General features: G+C 41.7%; 2 protein-coding genes across 3 annotated transcripts; both read right to left on the reverse strand.

The window, feature by feature from the left end:
* Window positions 1–5,089: 5,089 nt before the first annotated feature.
* On the reverse strand, window positions 5,090–11,759 carry fam167ab (family with sequence similarity 167 member Ab). 2 transcript variants are annotated; one of them, XM_071541339.1, is made up of 3 exons: window positions 11,646–11,759; window positions 7,657–8,235; window positions 5,090–6,828 (listed from the first exon to the last, which is right to left on the reverse strand). In XM_071541339.1, exons 2-3 carry the CDS (start codon window positions 8,020–8,022, stop codon window positions 6,565–6,567), a joined length of 630 nt encoding a protein of 209 aa, XP_071397440.1. In that variant the 5' UTR covers window positions 8,023–8,235; window positions 11,646–11,759; the 3' UTR covers window positions 5,090–6,564. The 2 variants fall into 2 exon arrangements, with proteins under 2 accessions (XP_071397440.1, XP_071397448.1); XM_071541347.1 differs by having other exon boundaries at window positions 11,641–11,715.
* Window positions 11,760–13,231: 1,472 nt separating this feature from the next.
* On the reverse strand, window positions 13,232–20,920 carry lca5 (lebercilin LCA5). Its single transcript, XM_071541417.1, has 9 exons — window positions 20,832–20,920; window positions 19,178–19,599; window positions 18,373–18,614; window positions 17,685–17,990; window positions 16,694–16,831; window positions 16,475–16,571; window positions 15,811–15,947; window positions 15,491–15,689; window positions 13,232–14,372 (listed from the first exon to the last, which is right to left on the reverse strand). The coding sequence occupies exons 2-9, from the start codon at window positions 19,575–19,577 to the stop codon at window positions 13,432–13,434; spliced, it is 2,460 nt and encodes an 819-aa protein (XP_071397518.1). The 5' UTR covers window positions 19,578–19,599; window positions 20,832–20,920; the 3' UTR covers window positions 13,232–13,431.
* Window positions 20,921–23,010: the final 2,090 nt, after the last annotated feature.

The following is a 23,010-nucleotide window of genomic DNA, read 5'->3' on the forward strand; positions in this document are numbered from 1 at the left end:
AGTGGAACGCTACACCTGGGCTCAAATAGCCACTTTGGCTTGAGGCACTGTCTGCCCGGAACAAAGAGATGAGATAATCAAGGAGCCTATGATCTCACCATGAAAGTACAGATTCGTTCTCATTGCACAGGCAGGCTATCCTTGGTTGGTTGTCAAACTTAACTGTTTGTGACAAGGTTGCGTCATTGTTTTGGTAGGCAAAGAGTAAATGATTGAGGGTTTGTGACATCCCTGTGTAATGGGATGGTGTCTGCTTTCTCACACTGCACAGAGGAGTCCTAATTGGCCTCTTGTAAATTCTCATGTTAATCCCATTTTAGTGGGAACAGATTCACTCCAGTGCCTCATTTTGAGCAAGTAATTATTTAATAGTACACCAGCTGGTTTAAGAAGGACATTAAAAGATTCCACGCTGTGTTTTACAACGTGTTTGGGAATTATATTTACAGAAGTGAGTGGAATGCCTCCATCACCTTGTATGAGCTTGCCTCATAAAGAAGAATCAGATTGGTGTTAATGTTTTGTTTGCTTGGAAGCTGTTGTTTCAATGAAAGAGTCATTGCACAAAGCAAATAAAGTTAGAAATTTTTGGCCATAAAGGTTAGTGGTTTAAACCCTTAGCAGTCTGTGACTGGACTGGACAGACAACTTTTGGGTGATTTCACAGGAACAGTCATGAAGTATAGATATACTACAGATGACAATGTTGATTTTTGGGTAGGACCATGACCTACATGCCTGCAAAGAGACTTGTGAAGCTCAAACATTATAACTAACCCTATAACTGAAAAATATTTTCAAGCCTTTGACTCATGATTCACTTCAGACTCCTCTTGCAGCTGGCCAAATCTGGAAATGCAGTTGAAAGTTGTGTGTTCTAGGAACACACAAAGCCTAATCCCAAATGGAAAGCAATCTTAAGGCGAGGGGCTGTTTCCCAGATCAATATCATGCTTAGAAAAATCATCATTGAAAGCTATTTTTAGCACTGGACAAGGCTTAATCTGTCTGGGAACCAGGCCCAAGTGTTCCTCTGGCCTTTTTAAATCTGTATTTTCCAACAACACAGCACAGTCAGAATCAGTGTTTTCACACTCCAGGGGCTTAATCGTGTGGTTAAACCCAAAATCTTAGGAGTCTGCGATTCATATTGTCTCTTCAACATGAACCAGTTGGGTTCCACACAATTACAATTTAACTTGGTAGTTAAAAGTTTTCCGGTAAATCAAACATTGATAGGATGGTCAAACAAAGTATCAGCAGACTTGGCAAGTGTTGCAAATGAGGAAATAGGGAAGACATTTCTTGGCACATCTTTTAGACAGTTGGCATCCAGAAGAAAGCCCAAATGGTGAATAGCCCATCAACTGCAAGACTGCAGTTCAACATCTCTTGTCTATTTATTTTGTTCTTGTCTGGGCTGCGGTGTTCTGCTCTTTAAATGTCTCACCCTTACAGTAAATCCTTGCTGAGATGGGACGTCCTGAGACACTACCACACAAAGCCTCAGCGTGCGATGCACTCTGGGATTCCCGCCAGCCTTTCCATGTGGCTCACCTTGGTGAGGTTTCTCTCTTGGCCATTCATGCTTGAGTCAGACACATCATGGTGAGCATGGCATCTCTGTGGAGTGTTGGTCATGTTAAAGTTAGAATGGCATATTCCTGGAACAGAATTTAAGCTACTTGCTTTAGTCATATAGAAGTGTGAACGTCAGACAATATTATCTCTGAAGTGTTGGGAGCTCTTGGTTAAACATGCCATGTCCCGATGAAGACAACAGGTAAAGATAGCAATCAGCTGACAGCTACACTCCTCAAGGTTTCTCTTTCCAACCTAAGTCAACATCCAGTATTTGTTTTGGATATGTGGAGTTTGTCTTGGCAAATGAGATGGACACGGCTTTAAATTCCATGGTAGCCACCTCAACGCCCAACAAAGGCAATAATACGGAAGCTACTTTGTTACTTGTCTCTTTGCGGATAAGGAAGACGGACAGAAGAGGAGCCATTTAATAATATTTGTGTAACTAGAATTTCCCTTTGGTGTGAAATGCAATACTAATGAAACTATATAGTTGTAGATATTGGCTTAATTCTTGATATCAATGTAATTAGAAAGCATATGATTAAACTTAAAACTTAAATTCCTTTTTTTTAATGTGATATTCAGCTGATTCCTTGCCTTAAGAGAAATTTCGCTGAAATGGGAAGGCATGGTTTGGTTTTGTGGTTAACATCACACAAATATGAGCATGTAGACACTGCAAAATGTAGACACTGGTCTGCTGCAGATGCTAACTGAATGGCGGCCATAGGGGAAACATGGCATCATTCATAATTCTTGTCCAAATCACCTTAAATGAACTGATAATCCAAACCCACAATATGGCCTGATTGTAGGAGGTTTACTGGCATCTTTCTGGACTGTGGCCCCAGATAACTGGCCTTGATGCCTCAACAGCGGAGATAGTGCCTGATTTTATGCCTGTCAAGTGATTTTGTAATGCAAATAAGATGGGTCAGGCATAAAATTCTCATTACACTAAACTTTAGGGACAGCTGGTGGGCAGAACTGGGAGCTAAATAAGCACAAAAAAGTGTTTTATATCTCCAGAAACAGTTTGTTGAATTGGAAGAATTGTACAGTATCTATAGAATGTCTGCCAAGCCTTGCCAAATACTGACTGTAGGCAAAAATCATTCATGATACAGTAGATGTAGTTTTTTTTCTGAGACAGAGCTACATCCATGGCCAAGGTATGTGCTTAATCAAACCATGTGCATATGTTGGATAAAAGGACTAATATTTTGAATTCAATTAATTTAATAAACAGATTTTGATTAGTTACTTTTCTGCTTTTAAGCCCTTGCAGTACCATCAATAAGGTCCTCTGACACTACTGTAAGAAGGAAACGACACCAGCCTGAATCTGCCAATAGCTGCAACACTCACCAGTGATTCATTAGAAAATGTGTGTGGCGGCCCCATCCGCACCCATTCAGTCAAAAGGGGTTGTGGCTTTCAGCAACGATAGGCTCACATAAAGCTGGAGCTCATGCATGAAAATCTCAGCCTCAACAAAGTCATTCATGACATGCCACTTCAAGCCCTAGAGACGGAGAGCGACACGGAGATCAGGGAGCAGGGTGCATTTATTTTCACATGCAAAACTTATGTTCATAACCCCATGATAATGTCTTCACACGTACCCAAAACGGTGGCAGCTCAGGCGTTCCCCAACTGTTTACACAAGTCCCACCGCTATGGGGTGAGGGGCTCATTTGGAGAGGCTCATTTGAAGAATGGAGGTGAGAGACCTCAAATTCATGTCATTTTCCGGAGCTTCACCATGTGCTAACGTACGTCTGCTGGCCACGAGGAATCCTCAAAACAGAAGACCAGCTATAGGCTCAAAACTTCCCATGGTTCTTGAGAGATGGGAGATGGATGAGAGATTAAATTTTTTCATCCCGGGACATCACTTGTCATTTGAACCCAGGCTCATAACATTTACCGTTACACAGGATCTGATGTAACTATCCTTTGGGCTATTTAATTAGGTTGAGTGCCTAAATAGAAACCTGGATGGTGAGTGAGAGTAGGTATTTTATTGCGTTTATCAAGTGAGCACCTCCAGTCACAGATATTTTGTGGAATTAGGCCCTTGACCCCTTCAGAAAGCTAAACAGTAACTTCAGGCGTCCCAGTACCACCCCCCTCTAGATGACACCCACAATAACACACTGTGCAGACTGCTGGTTCAGTGTATCCAGGCTTCTTTATTGCATATGCCTCATCTACCGCATCTTTCCATGGCACAGTGAGCTCTCTGTCCTAATGGGTGAAGAATTCATCCCTGTTTGTTCACTTTCAACTGCTGCTGCCAGGCACATAGTTAAGCGTATTGACCTTGGGAAACATTAACTTTCCATCCTGACAGGATATGTCTAAGTGATGCTGTGTCTGAGTTCAAAGAACTCATGGGGCCACTGATGAGATTTTGTTGGGATGGGAGCACATCATAGGTTGATAAAGTAATGGGTCTAATCCCTAGATGGCTCTATATTCCACAGTCATTTCCAACTGCACTTCTTAAAACATACTCTTATGTGTGAAACAAGAAACAATGACCCATTTTGGGTGTCATATTTTAACAAACCAGTCTAGAGGTGTGTTCAGTTCAGTTACGGGCTTAGCAATTCAAGATCAAGTTGTAAATTTAGGTATTAATGGTGTTTGGCATAGGACTTGTTTTCCTGCCAAGTGATATTGTGCCACGCTGCTCAAGGGACAGTGTGAACCGAGACAAAGGCCTGGTATTGTGCTGGGCAGAGAAACCCAATCGCCTGATGTTGGTACTCTGACCAGTCTGGGCAGGAGCACACACCATTCCTACTGTTGTTACTTCAATGGTTGTCTGAGGAGGTAATCTGTTTAATCTTTACCACTGTTGTCGCATACAAATTAGATGTTCAGGTGTTTTCCAATGGGAGAATAACTTGTATAGCGGTGAACTGCAATGCTGTGTGTGTGAGAGGCTTGAAGCCATTTTTTAGTTTCGATTGTGTTGTCTGGGCCATAAGGAGGGGCATCTCAACCCCCCCAACCACATCACCGTGTCTGCTCTGCACACAGTGACTCCACATCACTCAAATCTCATACACTCTCATTTCAAATGCAATACCCCCCCTACCCCACCCCCACCGCTCGTTTGTCAAGGAAAACTTACCTCCAATTATATCTAACTGCCAACATAACAAGACCAGACTGTGTTCAAGATCTATATAATATTGTAGTTTGGTACACACTGAGATCTAGATGAGTTACAACTGAATGAGTTATTAAAATAAACAATGTTTTCATTTCAAACTAACAGCCAACTGTCATCTCGGAGGTTTACTTCCTGGAATATACTTGTCTTTCAGGTTGGATCAGTACGGTTGAATCTCAACAATTGGATTATAAAAAGGCAAAGTTCCAGCCAAAACCACAAGAATGTGCAAGACTTCCTTACATTATAATAGGCAAACCCTCTCAGCAGAGAACTAGGGAAACACAGTTCACAAGTTCACCAAGTAGTGCAATTTTTAATCATTATTGACAGTCATTATAAAGACTAAATCATTTCATCATCACAAATATCTTATTTTACAAAAAAGCAGGCCTGATGTACTTGATACTACTACTTGCTCACTAAAATATGCATTGCATGTATAGATTTTGTATGAAATAATATTAAGGCATTTTATCTCTAAGAATAAACCATGGAGATCAACATTCAGGACAATAAACTACATCGAGCACTGAGTTTCTTGGCAGAGAATGTATGCAGTAGAAATCTATTCAAATATTTAATCTGTTTGATTAATCTAGCCTGTTATATACAAACCATTAAAATGCTTGGAAAATTCAAGCCCTAGCAGACAATAAAAGTATATCAAAATATCTGAAATATTAATTGGTAACACTAGAACTGATACGGTTAATAGAAGTGGGCAGAGATAAGCATGAGATGGCTATTTAAAAAATGCAAATATTTGAGTTTCAGGTCATGATGGCCTAAATGTCTAAAATCCGCTGCAACTTTAAAACAGAGGTTGCTGCTACTGTAGCTGCCCAGTAAAGTTTTGTGGCAAAAAGACAGTATAGGCTACTTACTACACTCAAACTGTACTTGTTAAATACCATACATTATCTAAATTACATACATCTCTCTCTGTGATTATAGGGACTGTGAAACTGGATTTATGTCAAGGTTTATCTTATATATGAATCTGGTCCAGGCTTAAATACACGATTCACCACTATCCAATTGCAAACGGCCATGGCTGGGGTTCTTCCAATGGAGCACACATAGTATTAAAGGATAAGTTTGCCGATTTTTGACCTATGTATTATTTGTCTCCTACATACCTGTAGAACTTGGACCCACAGACAATAGTCCAGAAGACAAGAGTCCAAATGGGGTTTGTCAAAATATCTCCAGAAAAGCCAGTCTGTGAAAACAATATGGCGACCAAGCGACATATTTAGATCCACAGCCCACAAAGCAGCAGCACTGCACCATTTCCACTCAGTGGATAGTGTTCTACCAAACTCTATCTGACCATCTGCAAAACTAGATCACGCTGCCAGTACACATTTTCACCCCACAGCAGTCTGTGCTGCTGCAGAGAAAAATAGTGCCGTGATTTCCTGATTAAAGAAAGTGTGCATCATTGCAGAACTGTGTCATGAAATCAAAGCTAATTTTAATATATGTACTTCACAACTTTTCCGTTTACTCTCAACTCTCCTGTGGAGCCTACAAACAGTTTTTTTGGGGATATTTTGACAAACCCCTTTTGGACTCATGTTAGCAGCAAGAGGCCTAGCAACAGAGCTCGGTTAGGGTTAACCCACAGCTAACCGACAGCTGACTCGGGGATATAGTCTGCAGGTTCAAGTACTACAGGTACGTAAGGGACAAATTATATACAGGTCCAAAATTGCCCAACTTATCCTTTAATATAGTGTGCTTTTATTCAGGATACCCTGCCTGCAGAAGTGCTATCGCCGCCACTAGCAGAGTGAGAAACGGCGAGAGTTGATGTTCATCTTGGTGACACCGATGAGTCTCAGCGGGGCGGAGAGGCCGAGGCCCGGGGTGACCGGGCATTCACACAGCAGGTCCGACAGCTCGTCCCGCTCCTCCAGGCCAAAGGTGGCGTCGTTGAGCATCCGGCGATGCAGGTGGCACGTTTGCTCGATCTTTAGCTTGTTGATGTCGTTGCGGAGACGCATGAGCTGCCTCGCCAGCTGCTGGTCCTGCAGGCGCATCTCTGTCTGCAAAGGGATGGAGAGAGATGGAGAGAGAAAGACTGAGGGATGAGACAGACAGAAATAATGAATACTGTGCATGCAACCTTCTGTATAATAAAACTTACAGTGCTTATAAAGTGTGTTGTAAGATGTACAGAGGAATTTCTTTGAGATCTACCCTGTACAATGAAACTTACTGTTGGCTCTAATTATAATTATAAGCACTTAAACACAAGGTTCAGTTATGCTAAATTGTTTTTCAGGCCTGAGCTTGTTTCCAACAACAGATCACTATTCCTCACGTAGTTCAAATTATCTAGGGTCACTGGAAGTTCAGTCCTTATTGTGTGTCAAAATCTAAAAAGAAAACTCTCAGTGGGATATCCACAAACAAGTTTCTCAGCATAAGCACTCTCGGCATTATCTCTCTTTTGTCCGCTGTCTTTGTGCAAAATGTTTGCGGCGTGAATATGAGTCTGCTTTCAAACAATCTGAGAAGCTAGCGCCTCAGCATCCAAGCATGTGAACCACGGCTGAATGTGCAATGTAACTGAACATTGTAAAATTGATTACACTTGCAGAAACTGTGCATGAAAAGGTCTGACTCCACTTCATGAATCCCAATCAATCTCGCTCACGATAACTTGAATAGGCAATAATAGCCTACAGCAGCTAACAAGCAAGAAGTCATTTTCTCTCTGGTCTTGAACTGCAAATCCTCTGCTATTAGTATCCATCATATGACAATTTTAGGAGTAAATTTCTAAACAATGTCTTTGTAATAGGACTGCCCCCTATTTCCAAGCTACATGAGAAATTTGATTATTTCAAGGAATGTAACCAGTTCCTCACCAGTTCTTTCCTGAGCCAGTTGAGAGCCTCGTCGATATTCCCGAATCCCTTCAACACACCTGAAGGCAACTTGCACTGAATCACACCTGCGTTCACTACAGTCTCTTTGGGTGGGACTTGCTTCCCCTCAGGCTCCACCTGGACCTGGTCTTTTCCAATTCCCGAATCTCCGAAGCTTTCCGCCTCCAGCCGGGCTTTCCACTCTAGGTAGGAAGGTCTCCTGGTCTCCAGTCTTAATTTCTCTGTCAAAGCCTTCAAGGTCATGAGATGGTCATCTGTAGCCAGTCCCGCATCTTCCTTCTCTGCTTCTTCCAGGTCACTGGCCGTGTCCACCATGATCTGAGGAACTGAGGGTGCTTCCATCATTATGCTGATCAATAAAAAGAGCGCCTCAAAAATGTGTCAAGGCATATGTGTCGTCCTTCCTATGCCTGCTCTCTCTGTTCTGAGTCAGCACAGTTCATGTGGATGGATACTGAGATACCCCAAAAGCTTCACTCATTGGAAATGTCTTCATCAAATCTTCAAAGGCTCCTCAAAATTTCCCTTTGGTGTTTCGGAAACAGGGAATGTTTAGAACTGTAACAGAAACAAAATGCATGTTATGAAATGCTTTCACATTTGCTGAGCATACCACTGTCAAGCATCTCCAAATGATAAGAGACAAAACACTAATGACATCTGACATAAAGGCTAAACCTCAGCTTGCAGGCTTGTAGACCTGGTCATTTAACAGGCTGAAATATGCCTCAGAGAGAATGAAATGTAGCTGATTGTCCACATGTACCTAATACTAGTGCACTACTTTCTTCTGAGACAGCTAAGTACTTGAAATCGACTCAAGCGTTTGGCATTTTGTCGTTATATGTTAAATAAAAAGGATTGGCAGCACACTGAGGAACACACCTCCAGGATTTCCATTTAATGGGAACAAGCCATTTCCATAGCAACGACACAGGCACTGTAAATGAATCAGCATTTTTTCTGCCTCCTGTCCTCGGGGCTTAGCCTTAAGCAACCTGAAGAGACAGTGACAGAAGACTGACAGTGGGCTGACTGTCTGATACGCCTGTACTTTTACAGCAATCCTTCTATTAATGACCAAAAACATATGTAACCTCAACCGATACTGCTCATTATGAGCGGATTTGAGCGTTCCTCAGTACACTCAGTCCATGCCTCAATAGATAAATGACATGGGTAGAGTCAGTTACTGTAGACCTATTTTGATGATGCCTTTTTTGTGGTGAAGACAAAGTTAAAAGGGAATGTTCAACGATGTATATTTTGCCCCTAAGGCAGCAGTTAAAAATTAATAGCGCATTACATTTTTAAAGGGAGCCCATATTCGTAATGTAGTGTTTATTATACTGTCAAAATAGTCCTACAGTTCCTTCACCCAATTCAAATTGAGTGATAAACCCAAGGTGCATGAATATGGCAACTTCCTGGTTTCATTTCATTACTTTTTTCACTGCTGTATCACAGTGCAAAGAGTCAAAACGTCAATATTCACTCTGACCAGTTCAGAAACACTGTGGGATGGGCGTGAAGGACCAGAGGAAAGCCAACCTGAGGAAACAAAGAACTGAAAGAACAGCGTCTTAGATGATATAGCATAAACATATTCTTTTAACCGTGACAGAGGCAGTAAAAGTAGTTATTTTGGCTCAGGTCCTCTCGCAAAGTCTTCAAGCACTCGGTAAGTGGTTACTGCTCAGTTATTCCATAATGGGCACAGCAGACCAGCAGTGAAGTCATTGGCCTTGTATCTAATGATAGGCTTGGCTGTTTTGCAAGGTAAAATAGACCTCTGACCGTGCAGAGTGGCTGGATTATAAATGCTGGGGGAATGGATCCTCTACTTATTCTCTACAGGAATCAATGTGTCTCTGGAGACTGCATTGTTAAGGGAGACCATTAGAGGAGGAGGAAAATCCATGCCACATGCATTTTTAAAGACTTTGTAAAGACCATGTATGTACAGTAAGGAAGTGATTTAGATTGTGAAAGAGAACTACTGAGCAAACATGTTTAGAGGACACAGAAGGTGTGTGTGTGTGTGTGTGATAGTGTGTGTGTGTGTGTGTGTGTGTGTGTGTGTGTGTGTGTGTGTGTGTGTGTGTGTGTGTGTGTGTGAAAGTGCACTATGTCGAGCATATGGAATATAATGATCTGTTATCTTCACAAATTATCAAATAAAGGACATAAGAAACAGGTAACAGCAAGAAACCCAGAGTATATTTATATTTAATAACAGCATCTTTAGTGGCCACACTCATTACAATCCTCTTCTTGTTTGTTGGCTGCCTAGTAATTTAAGAGGCACTTCTGGTGAACCCAGGCACTTTCAGACAGACCAGCAGGAAATCTTCATCTCAAGGCAGCCAAAATTTACATCCTGAATATCAAATGCGGCTTGGGGCAAATAATGACACTAATGGAGCTTAGGAAAGAAAGACCATTTCTCCCCATTATCCAAATGTCCCAACTGGCATCCAAATCACCAGGCATGCCAGTCTTCCACCCATAACATTCCTCTGGTTTCATGGCTACTGACTGCAGATTTTGATTGCTCGGCAACGTCCAGTAGCAGGGATGCCACACCAATAAAATCCATTTTGTGGTGTTGGGAGTATTAGATGCCAAAACCTGGTCTGACCAGACAGCTCAGGATGTCTGGGTCTTCTATCTGGAACATGTAGTCAGTGTCTACATGACAAACATAACCGCATTGTAACTGATCTAGGCTTACTGTGCGTCTTTCCATAGCTTCTATAACATAATGAGTCTCTGAGCTGTCATTCCAATTCAAAGATGTTGAGTTGCAAAGTGGACTGTGGATTATGTGCTGGTATACTGTACACTGTAATATCTGCATTATCCATGGTAATGATCAGTAAGCTCACAGGTTATACCAAAGTGATAATTAGCCTACTTTGTTCACATAAAATGCATTCATGAAGGCACAGAGCAAAGACTGTATGGCACACTGGATCCCCATATTATTAGATGACAACAGTGAGTTACCATAATAATACGGTTGAAAGACTTTAGTTGCTATGTAGATAAATCCCCCCCCCCCCAACCTGAAACTTAAACGTATAACAACAGGAAGAGAGAGAACTGCCTACTGGGTATCACTGTCAACAGGTGCTTTGCTGGTTGCACGTCATTCAGAAAAGAATAAGGAAGCCTAACTTCAAGTAAAACTACATCTAGGTCTATAAAGGTTATAGGCTACATCAAACAAAGGTACTCGTTATCTAGGAAAAGGCATGTCTTTGACCAGCAATTATGTTTCCTTGTGTTTTTTTTTTTTTGTTTGTTTTTTAAATCACATTTAAATATCTTGTCTCATTACTATATTGTTAGAGAGTATAAAAAAACATTCTTTCCTAAATAACTTTTTATGGGAGTGTATAGCAGCTGTGAAACCGGAGTGGTTAATCTCTTCAGTAATAACAGCAATAACAAGTATTAAGTCTTAATTTTCTTTTCTAATTCCTGTTTTGACTGGTTTACTTGAGGAAAACATGTCATGTCGGGGAAACATGTCACTAAGCCTATACAAAACTGTGTCCAAGTTTGCAAATGAATAGAGCGCGTCTGTCATTTGCGCAAAACATTTACATATGCAAAGAATTGGAAATTTGGCATGTGGCCCAGTTAGTTTTTATTAGTATAGGCTACAATGTGGCCCTTATTGGTTTCGTCAGGAAATAGCCTACATGCATTGTACCTGTAGGTCAAAATGATGCCACATATACAATTAGGGTTTAAGTTGAATTTAGGGAATAGCGTCTAGACGCACAAAAATCCCCACACATCACCGCAGTGATGAGCTGCGTGGCGTCTTGCCTCCACATTTTTTACATGTGAACAGACATACTGTAGCTTTTCGGTTACCGTGTTGCAAGGTTAGTCAATTCAACCAACCATCACTAGACCTGCTATAATGCAAACTGCGTATGGAGCGTATACCTTACAAGAATCTCCGTGCTGCGCAGTCCAACTTCTGTCCGGCCACTGTTGATCCAAACAGCCATATCAGTGAAGGTATCACAAGTCCGCGCGCTGTGATATTATCCCTAATTCCCTCCACAGCTCCGCGGTCCACTTGTTTTTGAGCAGAGAAGGACCGGAGGAGGGGCGGTAAGGTTGCGTCAGGTTTTGGTTGCTTGGAGACATCCCAGGAATCCCTATCAGCCTTCCTCTGTCCTTATGCTGCAATTGCGCCACGGTCTGATAACCAGGCAACAGTTTTACTCTTATTAGGCTATGATTTATTTTCATACAACAAAATTCAACAAATGAACTTTTTTTTTTACAAACAAGAATGACAACTGTACAAAGGATGAAAAAAGAGGAATGCAGACTGATAAGCCACAAAGTTTTCATTGGTTACATATAAAAAAACAACAAAAAAAAACATAGTAATCCTATAATAATAAATAAAAGAATGTCATACAAATATCACTTCAAAACTAAGTCCCTGTAGGGAAATTATGATGGTACCACAGAAGATAAACAATACCATCAGGTACAGTGAGGTCACTGCAAGCTTACAATTGAGTACCACAGACAGACTAGAAATCCCTATAGGAATATGCTATGATAGATACGGGATGTAAGACTATAAAAGTTACACAGAAAACAAATCAATAAATAAAGGGAGACAATGGAACACTTTTGTCTGTATTCCACTTCAATATAATTTTTTCCTTAAATTACTCAACAGGCTCAGCTTTTCAGCTTTTCATCATTATCATATCGTCAATATTTGGTATTGATAGCTTAATATTAGACAGTAGGTCTACTGGTAAGTTTTATTTGTGATTGTCTGAAAGAGTAGGTAGAACTGGCATCAGCATATCGACCCTCAAACACCCAACACTCAAAATTGTGACAGATTCTTTTCAATTCCACACACTATTAGGCTATACACACAGGCTATACAGACTTGATTGTACTGGCTCTAAATTAACTTGAATATTATGTTGATTATTCAACAATATTTCAACAGCATTATTACCTTGTTTCTGTATAGGGACAATAACATTTTCCTCTGTTAGAGGTGATAGAGGCATTTATTATAAGCCTGTAGAAAAATCAATTTTTAAACCCTCTAATATAATTGTCAGACCCGCAAACATATAGCACCCATTCTACAAATAGTGTGATTATGTCATATCACTCACTATACATTCTTATGGCATATAGAGGACTCATAAACATTATTGTATCCATGCCTCTCAAGCTTGTCTTTAACTTCCAAAAAGGTACCAAAGTGTACCATAAATCAACTTAAAAAAAGATAAATTTGCGCCAATAGTTAAAAAAGTGCATTAAAATGAATCAGTGGGTTAAAAAATATTTTATATATACCCAGCATCTGCACAACTAACTCATTTCTGTATCTTTGCCATTTCTATACTGTATAATGTCTATACACACACACACACACACACACACACACACACACACACACACACACACACACACACACACACACACACACACACACACACACACACACACACACACACACACACACACACACACACACACACACACATTTAGCTGAGTGCATGACAACCATATTCAATTACAGATTCTCCACTTGTTGAAACTTGAAAGACACTGATGCAGCACAATAAGACAGTGCCTTTACAGGTTTAATAACAAACTGTCAACTTCTCAGTTTGGTTAAAGGAATGTTGAAACTGTTGTGTCATTACAATGAAAATCAATGGATTTCCTTCTTTCAGCTAATCATAAAGTGAGTTCCTCTATGTCGTCATCAAATGAGGCGATGGCACGGATGGCGGGTCTGCTCTCGGCTACGTGTAGGGTGCTTAGGACGGGTGCTGGGGGAGTGATGGTAGCGGAGGACTCAGAGTTGAAGTTGAGCAGTCCCTCCCTTCTTGATCGTATTCCATTGGTGGTTGGAGGACTACTGAGGACCTCCATTTTATTGGAGGAGTTGGCGTTGTCACCAGCAGGCACCACCAGCGATCCAAACAGCTGCTGCATTAGGTTAGTCTTCCTCTCCTTCCCTTCCTTTCCCACCCCTCTTTCCGCCTCCTTTTCTTTCTCTTTCTCAATCCCTCCCAGACTGAAAACTCCTATTGCTTCTAATGCAGAGTCCCTGTCCTCTTTGGGCGGAGGTGGAGGGAAGCCAGAAGAGCCCCGGGAAGCCGGATTTCCGAAAGAAGGCGCGTAGCTTCCGAATGCAAAGTCTTCGTTGGAGATTTGCGCCCGTACTCCTCTCCTCCCCTTCCCCGTTGTTCCTACTCCACCCTCTATGCCTGCTCTTCTCTTCCCACCCTCCCTGCTTCCAGCACCAGCACGTAAACTCGCCGACTCCTCCGGTTCTGTGAAGCTGAAAATGGAAGAATTCTGGTTTCTCGGCTCAGAAAAACGGGAAGAAGAACGGGCAGCGGTACCCTGATTGGACTCGGAAGGATCAGTCTCAGCAAACATGGGGTCCGGGGCCGGCTGGTTTTGACGGTCAATCTCATGCATCTTAGCCAGTAGCTGCTCTTTCTTGCGCCGCTCCCCGTCTGCCGCCTGCTGGTGGGCCAGAGCTTCCTGGTTCCACCTCTCCACCTCTTCCTGTACCTGGCCACGCTTCCTCTTGTTCTCTTCTTCCTTGTGGTTCAACTGGTGACTCATCCTTTTTTTCTCTTCTTCCTCCTTTTCTTTCTCCCAGCCTGTGGACATAGTGTATGTTGACTTCAAGTAAAAGTCACTACTTTTTAATCACCAAAATAATAAGAAGCATTACAAGGATGAGGCAGACAAAGCAGTACACTATGTCTATAGTCTTTAGTTTCACTCTTGCTTAGGCACAGAAATGGAATGCAACTAGTTGCTCATTTAGATCCCATCAACCATCAACTCAGCAGTCCTGGAGAAAATCAATGAATGCAGACCTTGTGTCTTAAACAGAAGTTTCCGGGCCAAGGGCTGAAAACATCTCCTATTTATATTCTGCAAAGTTTTCATGTGAGTAGTAGTACAATATAACTGTAGATGTTCAAAATGAAAGTGAATGCTGTGATTACATATCCCAATATTCCCATACTGATGACAGTAGCCCTGATGTGGAGGTTGCACACTAAAGAGTGAAAATGTTCTATTTAAGCGAAATGCTACTATTTCAAATATAGTTTTGACCAGGACTGGGTTGTGTATACAGTATACCCACTGTCCCTCTCTAGCTGTGAGCCTCACTCTCCTCTGGGCTGCTCAGACACTTCTGACTCTCTCCTCCTTGCAGATGCTCAGGATGGACCACAGTTGCAGCATGCATGACTGACTAGCTAGTAAATACATAACTAGCGATTTTGTGTCCCCACATAAATTATACTTAAATATTACTGGGGGGGAAGGCCAGCACAAAATGGCTGCAGATGGCAGTTGTGACATTAAGTGAAAGCCAAGGAGATAGGTTTGACAACTAGGTTAGGTATTGCCACATAATTCCTATGCAGCAAAAGGTAAAACCTTGTTCAACTGGATTGTTTGTGCTTAGTTAATGCTGGTATTTTACTTCATCATATCATGTTTCCTGTTTTGGATGGATTACAGTCAGGAAACAGTTGGGTCTGGTAAGATCATGAAGTTAGAATGTGGTTGAAACCCTAGCATGCGGTTGAAATCCTAGCATGCATGCTATAAAGCTGTTCCCATGGGTTTTACGACTCTCATACTTTTTAAAATGTTTCCCTCTCACAAGGAGGAAGCTAAACATAGGGGGTTTTTCACCAGTTTTTCAAATACAATAGGGATGTGCAGGTAGACTCTTTACTTACTACTCTGTTCTTACCATCTCTTAGTCTCCTTGCCTTCTCTTCAAGGGCGTTCAGTTCCTGGTTGAGTCGCTGTTTCTCCTCCTTCTCCCGCTCTCTTTCCTTCTCCAACTCCCTCTCCCTATCTCTTTCTCTGTCTCTCATCTTCTGCTGTTCCCAGTCTCGCTCCTCCCTGTCCCCTGTTTCTGTCTGTCTTCTGTCCACTTTGTCAAGCTCCTGTTGAGAGAAATTGATTGAGATTGAGCTGAATGACATTGACTGATAACAGTGATAGAGTGAGATCAAAACCAGAGGATGAAACGTGAATGGTGGAGAAGGTGAAGTGGAGACACTTTACCTTGAGTGATAGGTAGTCGTCGGGTGCCTGCTCGCTGTACTCGTTGCCTTCGGTGATGGCGGGGGGAGGCGTGGGGAAGTCCACACTTAACGTCCTGTCGTCAGTCTGCACTGCCTTGGTGCTGTTCCTGCTGGGGACTACAGGTGGGATGAACACAAAGTACACATCAGAGTCGATTTTTGCTAATGCACATTCCACGACTATCCAATGACATATGGTGCTAATTTGTTCAATTGATTTAAATGCCCAGGTCATCATTTTATTATTATGCCTTCAAAAGCAACTAGATCGGCTACGAGCGAAACCACACAGCAGTTAAAAAAAAAGAACATTGCAAACAAATTTCCATGACATTTCCAAACCCTTTTGGATAATAATCCACAACTTTTGTGGTGAACACAAAATTCTAATTTCTTGAGTCTTCCAGATTTTCCATGACCATAGGAACTCTGACATTTGTATTCAGATACAGATTTTATATTCAGATACACACATTATTAAAGCTCCAGGTTTCACGAGAAATATGAGACTGATTTTGGAAAAACACACAGATAAGCTTGTGCTTCCACGTACTAACACAAACACACAAACAAATATGCTCATCCATTCATACGTACAAATGCAAGGAAAATCATGAACAGCAACCATCACAGTCAGGCCTTACCCTTCCTTTTTGTCCCATTGTCAGTGTCTTTTCTAGGTGAGGGTTTCACCATGCGGTTGGCATAGATGTTCCTGGCATCCAGTTCTCTCTCCTTCTCCTGATTGGGAAAGAAATTAGATTACATTTTTTGACCATGAACAATCTGCTATTTTAAACCTATAAATCTGTGTGCACACACATAGATGTGTGTATTTTTGTGTACATTTTGTATGTATACACCTTGAGTTTATTGCCCAGTCGTTCCATCTCCTCCTGCATAGCCCTGATCTCTTCCTGAGCATTGACGGTCTTCTTTCTCTCTGCAGCCAGCTGCCTCTGGTAACTACCATTGCTCAGCTCCATGCTGCGCTCCAGCTCCTACAAACACACAAACACAGTTTCCAGTTGCTGCATGACACAGAGAAAACCCAAAGCTTATGACAGATGAAAAAAAGTGAAGCAAATTACCTATTTTAGCTTGCTGGTAGACCTGTGGATCTCAGAGGCCCATATGTATTATGTAGTGAGATAATTGAGTGTCTGTATTATTCCAGCAACTGGTTACCTAGCTGTCATATAAACTCCCAAACCAGATACCCATAAGTTACCAAGGAGACAAATCTGTGAGCCTGAGAATACCTGGGAGAGATTATGTGCTACTTGTTGTTCTCGGTTGACTGTCTTTACACCTACGCCTCTGCAATCTCATCTGTAGCTAAGGTCTCCTCATTCATATAATACTGCATCTAGGCCTACCCAAAGTAACCTTACTAAGAAAAGGGGAGTCAAATATTATGGCCAATTGTGTCAAATAATTTGTCCATCAACATACTGTATATCCTCCTGTAGTTACTAGCTAATTATACAGTGCCTTCAGATAGTATTCAAGCTCCTTGACTTTTTCTGCATTGTGTAGTGTTACAGCCTGAATTCAAAATTGAATAAATTAAGATTTTTTTGTCACTGATCTACACACAAAACCCATAATGTCAACATGGATTTCTTATTTACAAATTTAGTAAAAATGAAAAGTACTGCTTCCAGGGAATAATAAGTAAAGTAATAACATCACTTTTAGCTGACTAATGAGTAATGTGTAATATATTACTTTTCTTGAGTCAGGAGCCCAAGACTGGTGCTCAGTAGCGCCAATTTGAAAACTAATTGCCAAAGCGTGCACTGCTCTGCTGTATAAATAAATAAATCAATAAATAAACGAAAATAAAATTACCTTAATCTTGTGTTCTGCCTCCTGGACCCGTGCCCTCTCTTCCTCCAGCCTGCGGCTCAGCTCCTCTCTGGGTCCTAACTCTTGCTGGTCCACCAGCTTCTTCAGCCGGGTGATGGTCACTTGACTCCTCTGCAGCCGCTCCTCACTGTCCTTCAGACGTCGCTCAGATGCCCGCTCCCGCTCTTGAGCTCGCCGGAGTCGCTCTCGCAGCGCGTGGGTCTCGTTGGAGTGGCGCGACAGCAGCTGGGCAATCTCGCTCTCAGTGTCATCGTAGCGCTGCAGGGCTTTCTCCTGACGCACCTGAAGCTGCAGCACGGACAGGAAGAGAAGGAGAAGAAATTAAATCTCCCATAGGTGATATTAGAGAAGTTAAGGATCTTGTTCATGGATGTCCACTCAGAAAAAGGTTCTATTCATTCACTCACATGATTTTGTATTTCAAGCAAGACCGGTTTGGGAAAAATGGGGGTCTGCTAGCAAAAACAAGTGAGTTATATCTTTTAATGCACAATTTTGAAGTTCTAGATTATGTAATTGCTTTTGCTGACATTAGCTTAGGGTTAGGGTTTATTGTGTGGGTCTGGACACTACTGCAACATCCCACTCTATTGAGACTTGGCTTCAAAGTCAAGTCCCCCCACCCATTCCTGGCTCTTTGAATTCAACCCCAGCTCAACTGGTGGGTTACCTGTCTGAGGATGCGATTCTCCTTTTGCAGCTCGTCGGTGCGCAGCTGCAGCTCAGCAAGGGCATTACGCAGTTCATTGATCTTCAGCAGGCGGGCCGACAGCATCCGCTTGGTGACCAGGTCCAGGTCTTTAGGGGGTGTCGACTCCTTGCTCAGTGAACGCACCCCCCCGCGGAGGTGCTGAGACTGGGGTTGGCCGCCTGGACGCTGAGGGCGAGACACACCCCGACGCCCCACACCGCCTGTGATGTAGAGAAACATACATGATGTTATAAATAATTAAAAGGTGATGTGATTATACATTTGGGCTTTTTTTACAAGCCATTATAGAAACACATTAGCATAAAAGTGCACCCCAATGACACACACTGCCTAGGGTACACATAAACTGATATCACATATCCAACCATGAGGTTGAGGTTATAAGATCAATCAAACTTTTTAATGACACACAAATCAGACGCGTCTACTCATAAAACCATAATTGGCATGCTGTGAGACTTTTTCTAATATCTAAATGAGACTGCAGTCGTATGTTTTTTTGTCTATAAACTAGATTTGAGACTGTGATAATCTGTTCTCATGAAAATACTCAGTGTTTTAAAGGGTTGTTACATTTTTTTCAGAAACCACCATAGTGAAATGTGTCTTATACTGCCACCTGCTGGACAATCAATGGCACTTCAACAACAAAGGCTGGACTCCTATGTCTGTTTGACTTGTCCATCTGTCTATCTAGACTTGATTTGATCAACAGCTGCCCTTTCTTGGATGGTGTGTGTATGTTCCAATGTGCTTTACCCACCCGTCTTGTAGAAGGGGCTGCTAGAAATCCTCTTTGCACGCACCCCTCTTTGTGCGATGGGGGATGGCGTCCGGGACTGGGAGTATGGTGAGAGTGAGCGCTCTGAGGGAGACTCATTCTCATAATCCTCAGAATAAAACGATCCACTGCTTCTCCGTCTCTCTCCGTCCGATATCTGATCGCGATCTGGATCTGGATCCCAGATTCGTGTTTTAGACCTGTCCTCAGCACATCCCTCCTTTTCATGCAAGTTCTGGCTCTTGTCATGGAAGCTCTTGTTGTGTTTCTGTTTTTGGAATGACGACGCTCGGGGATCTTTCTTTGTACTCTGGAGGGAGTGGCGACTTTGGTCAGCATCCCGGTTGTCTTCGTAGGGGTGGGCGGTGTTTTCCGATTCCATGGTGTTACTTTGTATAGAAACGCTGTACAGATGGACAAATGATCACAGCCATGAATTTACACACATGGATTGAGAAATGAACCAAGCACACATCAAATAACATCTGTGTAACAATTTAAAGTTAAAACTGAAAAGGGCATGTTAACCCTTGGTCACCTTGAGTTCATCTAAGTAACAGATTAAGTTACGCTGATTGAGAACTGACTAGGCTAAGTTACCAATTAACTCTTCCATTGTTCAAATTAAACTTCTTCACATGGGAAAAGGGCATAAAATACTAGGCCAGACAAGCTGTACCCGGTTTAGCAGGTTAATATATAGGCCTAGGCCTGCCTTCTAGATTGGACAAAATCTTCTGGTAAACTCATTTCAACATTTGTACTAGGCAAGCAAGAGGAAAGATCTCAAAATTCATCCAAAACGGTAATAAGAAGCTAGGCCAACTGGTTTGTCTCAGGCTTTCTGTACTGTGTGTCTTGGTCACTAAGCGACAATACACAAGAGGTGGAAATTTCCATGAGGCTGCATGATGTATGATATCACTATTCCACACCAGTGCTGTCACACTAAATACTAGCCTGCCTCCGTCTGCTCTGCTGACTTATTGAGTAGCCAGATCAACTGTTGCTGAGCACAATCACACATACACACTCTCTTTCTCTCTCTCTCTACTAAATAATGAATAAAATCGTGGTTCATAGTTCAAAGAACAAACACAAATCTCAAGACTATTGTTAAGCAGCCTACACATCTGTTTTAAGGAAATATGAAGATATAAAGGCCATGCAGTGACCTGGCCCCTTCATCACCCTTGACAATAATAGAATCACTTGATGGCCAAATATCCATGACAACACCAATACACACAGGCAGCATCTAGGTCAGGCATATTAGGTCAGGCATATTAGACTGACAAAAAGGTCCCAAACCTGATTGTGGGCTCTTCTCTAGAAACAGCCTTAAGCTTGGTTGTACAGCCTACAGACCTAAAAAGTGTCACCGCAGCCTGATGGTATGAAAGTCTTACTATCAGTAGATTACAGATTTAATCATTCCCAATGTGCCTTGAGCAGAAAATTGAATGTCTAGTTTTTCTGTACTTGTGTTTTTACCCCTCTGGTAATGATTAATTACCAGGTAATGATTTAAATTACCATTATGTGCTAATTGCAGGTACACCAACTCTTGTCTAAAGAGACCTTAGTCTGGATGTAGGCTACAGTTGTGTCAATGTCACATTATTTGAACACTCACCAGACTGATCATATCATCCCCATCTTCTCTGACATCATCATTATTCACATCTTCTTTATCATGCTTGTATCTGACAGTCTCTAGGGCTCATGATAACCTTATTAGCTGAGGAAATCTATGCAATCAGGTCATTTGCGAGCTGTCTGGTGAAAACAAATATACAAATAGATGCTTATCAACGGAGTGATACGGCTGTAGTAGCTGGCGTAGCCTGCTCCTTGTGACACCAACAGATTGGATTAAAGTAGGCCGTCTGCTGTTGACAGGTGCATTGTTGTAACTAAGACGGTCTGCGAAATCACCCAAGTAACAACCTGTAATTCGTCAAACGCACCACACACCTAACTTAGTCGGGTTAACGTTACCCACAAACATTATCAACACAAAAAGACAGAAATAAGGGAGAAATAGCACAAAGGCATTTGAACGTACTAACATTAGCAAATGTTAGCCAAAGAAGCTGTGTAGGAAGCTAACGTTACTGTAGGACTGAAACTAGCTAACGTTAACTGACACCTAGCATGGTAACAACAAAAACCTAAGGCTATCAACAGGTGATTGGCTATCGACAGTGTGTTGTTCCATTAGGTTAACGTATCCGTTAGCACCAACCTGTCCGTTTTCCGTTTTTGCCTTTATATCCCCTTGAATTGTAATTTCTTTGTTTTAAAAATGAGTAGCAAGCAATAGGTTTGACTTGGCTGGCTGCCGTTAGGTAGCTTTTATTACAAGCTAGCATTAGCAAGTTAACTTAGCTAGCTAGCGAACGTTAGCTAACGTTAAGAGTTACTACTAACGTGAGGCACACTCGCCCTCCCGTTATGCGAATACACTACCAGGACTCTCGTTTTAGAATGCCGTTTGATTTACAGTCCTATAATTATCCGACGTAAAACAGCAAGGCGGGGTAGCTATCCAGCAAGTCGGGGATAAGCGGTCAGATTGCTGTTTTTTTCTGTCCGGTGAGTCCACGCCTAGTCCTTAGCTCCTGACAGTCCTATCGCTGACGCCGCACCATGGCAACCGTTGCATTTCGCTGCAGTTCACTTTAAAACCAGAGTGGCGCTGTGATACATCATCAATTCGTGGAAACACTTCAACCCTAGGTGAGGTATCCCTACTGAACCATTCTGAATTTGTTATTTACTCCGACTCTTATGATGCAAATACGAGTATATGAACTGGCTTAATAATGTTGGTCAATTTTGCTGGGCATTTCGGTTTCATGTGACAATGATGCAAATTATTTCTCACTTTTACAATGTGTGGCGCTCTTACAAAAACCCAGCACCTCTCCAAGAAATTAAGATGCTGCCAAAAGGTCAGAGAGATCACTTGCAATATTAGACATTGATGTTACTCCATTAAAATTAACTTGGACAGATTCAAATTGATTTGGATACGAAATAGTCTACTCTTTCTGCCAGACGAAACAGTCTGGCAGAAAGTTATCTTAAAGAGAACTGCGGTGAGTGTTCGTGGGCTGACTTGAAATGTTACATTCTCAGCAAAATACCTTTTTTTTTTTTTTTTTTTTTTAAACTAGAGTATTTAAATTATTGAATTTGGGTCTTAGAACTAAATGCATCTTGGAAAACCCATTCACCTTAAAGCTATTAAAAGGTGTGCACCCACCCTGCGTTTATTTTTCTGACTGTTGTAGGCTACTGTAAATTATTTTCATCTTTAAAATGCTGCCAAAATTCTAAAGAGAACTACATTTCCCATCATTTAATGAATCCACCGCCAGAGCAGCTGATCATGACGGTAGAGTATAGCTGCGTCAAGCTACCAGAAAAACACCAGAAGTAAAGCGGTTTTCCTTCAAAATAAAAGTGTAATAAACTGTCACGTTAAAAAATAACAACCATGATGTATTGAGATAATACACAACAGCCAAAATCCGAAAGAACTAGTCTACTCTGTAATCAGAACATTAAATATTGAGTGCGAGTGGTTTGGTTTGTTTGGTTTGTTTGGGCTTAAAGGGGTTTGGTTGATTGTAGGCCAGCATGTTGTGCTAGAGACTGGACTTGTGTGACTTGTATTTGTATGTTAGGCATAGTCCTACAGTAATATGGAGGTGTGCCATATTTTCAATGGTAAATTGGATGTAATATAACCATGCCAACTAAACTTTGTTTAATTAGGCTAATGTTTAATTTGTATGTTATCTTGT

The sequence above is a fragment of the Centroberyx affinis genome, unplaced genomic scaffold (assembly GCF_046629955.1).
Source record: "Centroberyx affinis isolate AG114_WGS23_722 - 3 ecotype Tasmania unplaced genomic scaffold, CSIRO-AGI_Caff_v1 ptg000216l_1, whole genome shotgun sequence".
NCBI lineage: Eukaryota > Metazoa > Chordata > Actinopteri > Beryciformes > Berycidae > Centroberyx > Centroberyx affinis.